Below are 9,396 nucleotides of genomic sequence, written 5' to 3'. Positions count from 1 at the left end.
GGGAGGGGGCCCCCCCCCCCCACAGTGGCAGGAGATGGGGCACACCTTGCAAGTGCCTGAGCACAGGGGGCTGGGGGGAAAGAGCCCTGCCCCCCACCCACCCTTCGGGCAGGGCTGGCGGCCGGGAGGGCACCTTTCTTCCTGGCCGTGTCGTCTGGGTCGAGATTCCTGGTCACTGTGACCACCTTGAGGACGAGGTGATTCCCTCCCTGGCGGATCATGTTCACCACCTGCCGGTGGCCGACCTTCACGACATTCTCGTCGTTAACCTGTGGGGAGAGAGGGCAGGGCGGTGAGCTAACGGGATCACGGCGCCCAGCTGGAGGGGGGCACACGTGGGCAGCCCCCGCGGGAGTGAAGGTGCCTTCGGGAAACCGAGCAGAAGCCGCGCGGCCTGGAGGGTGAGGCCGGGCCTCCTGCAGCCCAGAGCTGGTCACCGGCCGGGGCCACTTTCTGGGAGTGAACGTCCCTGCGGCTGCTGCGAGGAAGGCAGACTGGGCTCGGAGCAGGGAGAGCCTCCCTTGATGGCCCGGGCCCCATCCCCTCCCAGGTGGGCCCTGGCACCTGCTGTCCGGACCCCAGCTCCTGGTGCGAGGGCCGGGCACGGAGGGCGGCACAGAGAGCGAACCCACAGGAGGTGGGGTCCGTGGCGGCTCCAAGCGCTGTCTTCGAGGAAAGAAAACCGCCCTAATGATCGAGAACTGATACGAAGCACCTGAAACCTGCGCAGGCTTGCGATCGCCAGTCCGCGTTTTGCTGTACTTCTTTCTCCCGCTGTGGATTTCTTAAAAACTGTCAAAGTGCAGTGTAGCCACAGACGGAAGAGTCAGCAAGGTTTGGTGTCTTCACAAATCCAGCACCCACGTAACCAGACCCCAGCGGACGCACCAGGTGCCCGGCTCTGACGACCAGGACCCAGGCGAGCGGGTCTGATCACCTCTGCGGGCCTCTTCCAGGCCAGCTCGGTCTGCTTCACCCCGGCTCTCCCGGGGCCCAGGAACCCCTGCAGGCCTGGACGGGCAAGCCAGACAGCTGGCCACCGGGGAAGGGCGGTTCAGGAGGCTGCCTGGGAGGGGGAGATGCGCCAGATTCCGGGCGGCAGCCGCAGTCTTTGCAGTGACTCCTAGTGGCTCTCCTTTTCACTGATTTTCTCAGAGTGTGATTAGGGAGCCAGATGAATTCAGGAAGTAAAGAAGTGCAGTGGAGAGTTGGGCCAGGAGAGGGGACGGCTGTCCCCGAGCTTGCCAGGGTGGAAGCAACGGGCCCAACTCAGCCAGACCGCAGACACCCGGGACACGCAGTCCGAGGCACACTGGTCTCCCTCCCTTGCGTCTCTCCTCCCACAAGTGCGCTGAGACAGCAGCGCTCATTCGTTGATTCCAGCCACCACTCTTGCTCTGAGGGCCCTCTAAATCCAGGAGGTACATACGGGGGGTGGACGGTCCGTCCCCACCCTCCGGGGGCTTACATTCTCATGGGGGAGTCGGACGGCACGGAAGTCAACGAACAAATGTCCGCTCAGCTGTGCTGAGTGCCACCCGAGAAAGCAGGGCCGGCAAGAGAGAGGGGCAGGCGCTGTGCACAGGCATTGGGCTGTGGTGATGGGGCCCTGGACAGCCGGCGCAGCCAGGGCCGAGCGCTGAGGCGAGCACGAGCCTGGCACGTTCGTGGGACAGCAAGATGGCCAGGGGACCAGAGGGCCAGAGCAGTGTGAACCCAGCGGGGAGGAGGGGGTAGAAGAAAAGCCTGGCTTCTGAGAGGCCCAAGGCCCAATCGGTGAGGCCTTGCGTGCCAGCTGAGACCTTGGGTTTTGAGCGTGAGAGGGATGTGGCAGATGGATGTTTCAGGAGCATCAGTCACTTGGGATGGGAGGAGGGGGTGGGGCAGAAGCAGAGAGGGCAGAACCCGGGCTGGGAGCACAGGCCGCTTGGACCGGAGGGAGGCAGGAGGGGTGGGGAGACCCAGTCAGGTCTGGAACCACGGGACGCGGCGACGTGGGTTGTGTGGGACGGAGCTGCCCGAGGCCCTGGTGAGATGCCTGCAGCACAGACGGCCGCCGGCCGCCCACCCGTCAGGCCTCGGTGGCCAGCCCAGTGCGAGGAGGGCGGACCAAGAGGAGGACCGCATCCTGCCGCTGACGGGCGGGCCCCTGCGCTATTCGTGATGGGTCAGTGCAGGCATGGGGAGGGGCTCAAAGATCCCCCCAAGGACGAGCGCGACACCTGCTCCAGACGGAAGGAGCGGCTTCTCAAGCCCACAGTGGGTAGCAGCCCCTGCCACGGAGCCCACCCTGACCGTGGGCCCCTCACGCTCTTCTTTCCCCTTCCGTCTCCCCTCAGCCACACCCAACTTAAGTCCACACGCTGCTTTGCAAGTAAAGAAGCTCTGGATGAAGGCCGGCCCCCAGAGCAACACGCACACCCAGGCCAGAGCTGCGGCTGCACAGGTGGCGCTTCAGCAGCGACAGCGTGGAGCTGTCAGGTGGCTGTGCTGTGACGCATGTGGATGCCCGCTTCCAAGAAGGCACAGGAACTCCAGCAGCACAGTTCAACCCGGAATCAGTAAGAAGCCCGTGACCAGCGAGGCGGGATGGGAACACGCAGCTCCATCCTCGTCCCAGCGCAGAGGGACAGAGAGCAAAGAGCAGAGAGCTGCAATTTAGTTTCCCAGACTGAAACTTCAGTCTAACCAGAACGGGACTGTGGAGCCAGCTACCATCCTTAAAGCAGATGCTCCAAGTTGCTCATGTGGTGACAGGAACCTCAGAGACCGAGTAAGTGAAATGCTTGCTGTTCCCTCAATTGCCCACTGAACTTTCATGGTCCCTCAAAAACCAAAACAAAAAACCCCAAAACAAACACACACCGCACTGGGCCTACAGTTCTGGCATGCTGCCACCAGGAGGTGTGTGCCTTAATCAGCCACCACATTTACAGGTTAAGCCAGGTCCTGAAGATTACAGCCTTGGAGCAGATCCAGTTACCTGTAAGAGAGTGCCATTCTCTCCCTTGCGTCATTCTTACGTACAGACATGGTGCGATTTATGCAGGGAGTAAAGCATGGCCACGTCCTGGCAGAGGGCAAGAATACCAGCCTGGCCACCACCTTGGTTCGGGGAACTTGTGCCTTCCTTTACACACTTTCGTATCTTCCTAAATAATTCTCTAATTCCACTTAAATTGTCACTTGAAATATCAAGCTTGTATGTGTACCCAGTTTAAAGAGGCAGAATTCTACAAGGCCTGTTACAACAAAGCCAACAGGACCTCACCACCTAGCCCCACTTCTCATTCCCAAAGCCTTCGACCAATTCTTTCTATAGCCGTCACTGCACCTCTCACCAGGCTGCTACTTGATGCGTTAATTTTAGATAGCATCTGCTGACACACCACTACTGAAAACGATGATCTAGCTCAGCTTCTCAGCTGTGGCACTACTGCAGCTCGGGACCAATCAACTGGTGCGTTGTCCGGGTGCGCACTGCAAGATGTTCGGCAGCGCCCCTGCGTTCTACCCGCCAGGTCCAGCGGTCCACGCCCCCACAGAGTGACAACCAGGAATGTCTCTAGCCATTGCCAGTTGTCCTCTGGGAGGTCGGAGTCACCCTCAGCTGAGGCTGAGAGCTACGAATTCAGCTCTTTTCCTTCATCCCCCGTACCACCAGTTTCCCAGGACGTCCATCCTCAGGTCATAGTTACCGAGTAGTTTTAACCAGATCAACATTCAGGGTTTACGTCATGACTGTCTAACATCTGTCTACCGCTAAACCACATGGTATACTATGATTACTTTGCCTCTTCCAGTGAGTTTTGTTTTCCCTGGAGTGAAGTAATTTTCTGGTGTTTTTAGACTGGTTTAATTTTCTGTGTACTTAACAGTAATTCAAGTCCAAACACTTCCTTAATTATGTAAATCTCTTTTCAAAATCTTCAGGTACATTGGATGTCTTGTTAAGTTTGTCTTCTTGAACGGATCACTCCTGAAGACTTCTCTAACAGTGTGGGTTCAGTGTTCTCTTGGCCTGTGTCCCCCCGTTACTGTCACCCTCAGAATTCCTTCTGATTCTGTCTTGTGTTGGATCTTCTGAACCCTAGACCGGCATGTATGTATTTCTTTGATTCAAAACCTCATTTTTGGTAGAGGACGTTCTCCAGTAGTCTTCCAGTAAGAGGAGTTTGGGAGGTGATTTTTTTTTAGACATTGTCTATTTGAAAATGGCTTTACCTGCACACTTAAATAGTAGTTTGCCTGGGTATAAAATTTGAGGTTGGAGGGTAGGTAAGGTAAAGTAAGCTCCTAAGATTAACTCTTCTGCAGGTAACAATTGTAAAGTCTGGACAGAATATAGTCCCTCATCCTCAAACCAACGAAGACAGTTCCCTGAAAGCTCTGGAACATGAACAAGGGTAGGCAGATTTTGGGTGGCAGTGGAAAATCGGAAGCTTTGGGCCATGGACACAGAGTGGTGTGAGTTACCTGATGCTCTGGTAGAAACCGCAGCCTTTCTGGCTTGAGAAATCAGAGGGCAGAGCCCTTTGCGTCCACAGCGGCCAAAGTGAGGGGGGAATTCCAGAGAGGAGAGGGCCAGAGAAGAGTAGTTCCGTGTTCTGTGTGTAAACTCTTCCCAAGTCTGTGGTTGACATCTGAACTATGTGTGCACGGGGCCAACTCCAAATAGCTTGCAGATAAGGCTGTAAAACACCTGAGCTGACACCTGAACTGCCACAGTAGGCTAGACAGTTTGCAGCGTGAGTGTGACCAGGGCAGCCGGCCACTAAAGCAAAAACACCGGCACTCAAGCAAGAAGTGTAACAGGGCCCAGAGTTGCCACAGCGTAAGTCTCACAGTATTCAGGATAGGATACAGACTCACCTGATGAGTCCACAGGTGACCGAGGTGCTCAATTACTAGACGGCACTACTCCACCCGGTAAGAGAAAATACGCTCTTAATGCATGAAAAACCGGAAATCTCAGCAAAGAAGAAAAACCGTGAGAAATGTTACAGCTGAAAAAACAAGAGTATCTGAAATTTTAAAAAGCAAAGAGTGAACTTCAGTACAGAAACAGGACTTGTCCAATATGAAGAGAGAAAAGATTTTCAGAAGTGAACACGGTGTTACGGACTTGTGGGACAACGTCAGAAGGTCTAACATGATGATAATCAGAGGCCCAGACGGGGACGATAATCAGAGTCCCCGAAGAGACAGAGAAAACGGGTCAGAAAATGTGATGGCCGAAAAGTTCCCCAGTTAGGCGAAGGGACGTTAATGTACGCTCAGTGATTCCCGAGTATGATAAATACCAAGACTGTCACGCCTAGGCACACTGTCTGCTGAAGCCAGAGAGATCTTCAAGCAGCCAGAGAAGGACATATACTTGCACAAGAACCATGACTTGAACTACTGTGGACCTCACATCTGAAACCATGGAGACAAGAAGAGCCTGGAACAGCATTTTAAAACTGTAAAAGGAAAACGATGGCCAACCTAGAATTCTGTAACCACTGCAAGTATCAAGAAGGAAGGCAAAATAAAGACCTTTGTAAATAAATGCCAACCAAGAGAATTCACTGCCAGCAGACCTGTACTACAGATAATGCCAAAGGAAGTTGTTCAAGCTGGAGGAAAATGATGAAGGATCTTTAGAAGGCACGAGGGATGTGAGAAATGATAAATGCCTGGGCAAAACATAAAAGATTATGTTCATTCTCATTAAAAAATAGATACGACCGTTTTAGGCAGAAATGCTGTTGTTCTGTGGGGTTTATGATGTGAGTAGACAGACGTAGCATAAAGGAAGGCAGGAGTGAGGCAGGCACACCCGTACGGCTGCCAAGCTTTTATACCTCGCGTGAAGTGTGCAGTGTGAATTCCAAGTGGACGGAAGAGTTAAGGATGTGTACTGTAGTCCCAGAGCCACCACTAAAGAGAATGTAAAGAACTACAGCTAAAAAGCAGACAAAACGGAGTTCTAAAAATAGATAATCCAAATAAAGCAGAAAAGGGAGAACAGGAAATCTGAAGAGAAACAAACCGAACTGGCACACCTGTGCTGAGCAGCGTCAATAATTAAATTAATGGGATGAAGCTCCGGTTAAAAACCAGAAGCCATGAAAGCAGATTTAAAGAAAGACCTAAATATGCTGTTTGTGTACTTGACACAGAGAGACTGAAAGTAAATCAGTGGAAAAAGAATTTCCCATAGATGGAGTGGCTGTATTAATATCTGACAGTAATAGACTATCCACTTTGCAAAAAAGTTAAACACGGAGTTAGGATCCAGAAAACTCCACTCCAAGTATACTCCCAAGAGAACTGAAAACATGTGCTTACACAAATACCTTTACCCAGAAGTTCATAACGGCATTCTCCATAGTAGCCAAAAAGGGGGCTGGAGGCATGAGCCCCTTGATGGGCATGAGATTCCTTTCTGGAGTGACAGAGTGTTCCAAAATTAGACTAGTGATGGTTGCACAACCGCGAATATATTAAAATCCACTGGACTGTGTAATTCAAGAGCTTGAAATTTTACGGTATGTAATCTACGTATCAACAAAGCTGGAAAAAAATAGACTTAAGGAGAAGAGCAAAAGAAATCAAATGGGATATTTCGTAACGATACAAGAGGTCATTCATAAGGAGGACATAACGGTCATAAACATTTATGCAGCTAATAAGAGAGCCGCAATATAATGAAGCCAGATTTGACAGAATTAAAGAAATAGGCAACTCTGCAAACGTAGTAGGAAATTTTAATGCCCCTGTCTCAAATTGATGAAACAGCTAGACGGAGAAGGAACATTTCCCTTGGTCCAGGTTTTCTGAAATTTGCTGATATGCCTCGGTGTGTCTCTGTTTTCATCTCTTATACTGGGTACTCATGAATCCCTTTCCATCAGGAAACTTGCATTCCTCCATTCTAGAAAGTTTCCTTCAGTTATTTCCTGAACATTTCTTTCATTCTCTCTCTTTCTCTCCTCTCTCTCTCTCTCTCCTCTCTCCTCTCTCTCTCCCCTCTCTCTCTCTCCCCTCTCTCTCTCTCTCTCTCTCTCTCTCTCTCGCTCGCTCCTCTCTCTCTCTCAAAAAATTTTGGCCTCACTGCGCAGCATGCAGCATCTTAGTTCCTCAACCAGGGATCAAAGCAGCGCCCCCTGCAGTGGAAGCACGGAGTTTTAACCACTGGACCGCCAAAGACATCCCTCATTTTCTCTTTGAGGTACACTTATTTAGCACACGGTGGACCTTCTGGACTGGCCCTCCATCTTTCCTCTCCATCTTTCCACATCTCTTTCTGGGAGATTCTTTTCAATTTATCTTTCAGTCTATCAAAATGTTCGTATCTGCTATATTTTTAATTTCAAGAGCTCTTATTCTGTTCTCAGTTTAAAAAAGAGCATTTTGTCCTTATTGCAAGGATGCAATATATTCTTTTATCTCACTGATCATATTAACTGTCTTTTCATAATCGTGCTCTCCCCGCGTAGTCTGTTTCCTTTTTTTTTCCTCCATAGTATGTTTATTTTGGGCTTTCTCTTTCATATTAATTCTTTCATCAATGTCATATTTAAGGAAGACCCCTAAAGAGCTGATTTCTATCCCAGCTAGTTATTTTGTGAATACTGACAAACTGATCCTAAACTTTATATGGAAAGGCAAAAGCCCCAAAATAGCTAGTGCAGTATTGAAGACGTACAAAGTCAGGTGCCTGCCATTGCCTGACCTCAAGACTTACTACAGAACTTCACCAATCAAGTATTGGTGAAAGAATAGACACATAGATCAACGGAATAGAACAGATAGCCCAGAAATAGACCCACACAAATCCAGTAACTGATCTTTGACAAAGGAGCAAAGGCAATTCAGTGGACCAAAGATAATCTTTTCAACAGTGGTGCTGGAACAATGGGGACAGCCACATGCAAAAAAAAAAGAAAAGAAACTAGACACAGACCTTACACCTTTCACAAAAATTAACCCCAGATGGGTCACAGACCTAAAGGTAAAACACAAGATTATAAGATAATGTAAAAGAAAATCTAGGTGACCTTAAGTTTAGCAATGACTTCTTAGATAAAACACCAGAAGCACTCTCCATTAAAATGAAAAACTGCTCAGCAAAATACACTGTCAAGAGAATGAGAAGACGACCCACAGATGGGGAGAGAAGTTTCGCAAACCACGTATCAGATAAAGGACAAGTGTCCAAAATGCACAAAGAACTCTTAAAACAATGAGAAAACAACCCACCCAAATAAAAATTGGGCAAAAGAGCTGGATACCTCACCAAAAGAGATATACAGACGATCAATATCCCATGTCATTAGGGAAACGCAAGTTAAAACAACAACGAGATACCACTGTGCACCTACTAGAGTAGCCAAAATCCAGAACCCTGACGCCACCAAATGCTGGCAAGCACGTGGAGCCACAGCTGCTCTCATTCGCTGCTGGTGGAAGCGCTAAAACGGTGCAGCCACTCGGTAGACGGTTTAGCAGTTTCTTACAAAACTGAACACACCGTTTCTGTGTGACTCAGCCCTCAGGCTCCTTGGTGATCGTTCACCCCAGTAAGCGAAAACCTGTGTCTACGCAAAACCCTGCACGTGGATGTTCATGGCACCTGTGCTCATAATCGCCAAAACTTGGACACAACCAAGATGTCTTCCAGTAGGTGAGTGGATGAACTGTGATACGTCCAGACGACGGGACTGTTATTCAGTGATAAAAAGAAGTGGACTGTCAAGCCACTGAAGGACATGGGGGAACCTTAAGTGCACCTTGCTAAGTGAAAGAAGCCAATCCGCACATCGTATGATGCCAACGACGTGATACTCTGGACAAAGCAAAACTGCGGAGACCATAAAAGGATCAGCGGTTCCCAGGGGTTGGGGGGGAGGGAGGGAGGAACAGGTGGAGCACAGGAGATTTTTAGAGCCACGAAATTATTATTCTTTATGATACTGAAATGGGGGGGTAGGTGACATTATACATTTGTCCAAATCCATAGAATGTACAATGCAAAGAGGGAGCCCTAATGGAAACTGGACTTCACTTCATAATAACGTATCAATATTGTATAATATTGTATCAGTATTGGTTCATCAATTGTAACGAGTGTACCACGCAAGAGCAAGATGTTAAAAATACGATAATGGGTAGGTGGGGAGGGGTAAGGGAGTATGTGGAAACTCTTGTACTTTTCACTCTATTTCTTTTCCTGTAAATTAAAACTATCAGAAAAAAAAAGTCTATTAATTAAAAAGGAAGCTCATTTCTACAGTCTTTTATTATGGAAAATTGTCCCACAAATAACCAAGAGCAGAGAGACCATTATTCTGGACCACCGCAGCCTTGCCAGCCAGCGCCAGCATCGACAGGCTGGAGCAATTCCTGAGC

The 9,396-nt window shown here is 49.6% G+C and overlaps 1 protein-coding gene across 3 annotated transcripts in view; it reads right to left on the bottom strand.

The window, feature by feature from the left end:
* Positions 1–9,396, bottom strand: part of SHANK2 (SH3 and multiple ankyrin repeat domains 2) — a 544,903-nt gene that overhangs the window by 28,072 nt on the left and 507,435 nt on the right. For all 3 annotated transcript variants that reach the window (XM_024749302.1, XM_024749303.1, XM_024749304.1), the window contains exon 18: positions 134–269. In XM_024749302.1, coding sequence (XP_024605070.1) covers positions 134–269 — 136 coding nt within the window. The remainder of the gene's footprint in view (positions 1–133; positions 270–9,396) is intronic.

Source organism: Neophocaena asiaeorientalis, unplaced genomic scaffold, assembly GCF_003031525.2.
Source record: "Neophocaena asiaeorientalis asiaeorientalis breed wild unplaced genomic scaffold, Neophocaena_asiaeorientalis_V1.1 scaffold43, whole genome shotgun sequence".
In the NCBI taxonomy this organism is placed as follows: domain Eukaryota; kingdom Metazoa; phylum Chordata; class Mammalia; order Artiodactyla; family Phocoenidae; genus Neophocaena; species Neophocaena asiaeorientalis.
Note: the sequence above shows the minus strand (reverse complement) of the source record. Positions and strands in the feature narration are given on the sequence as shown.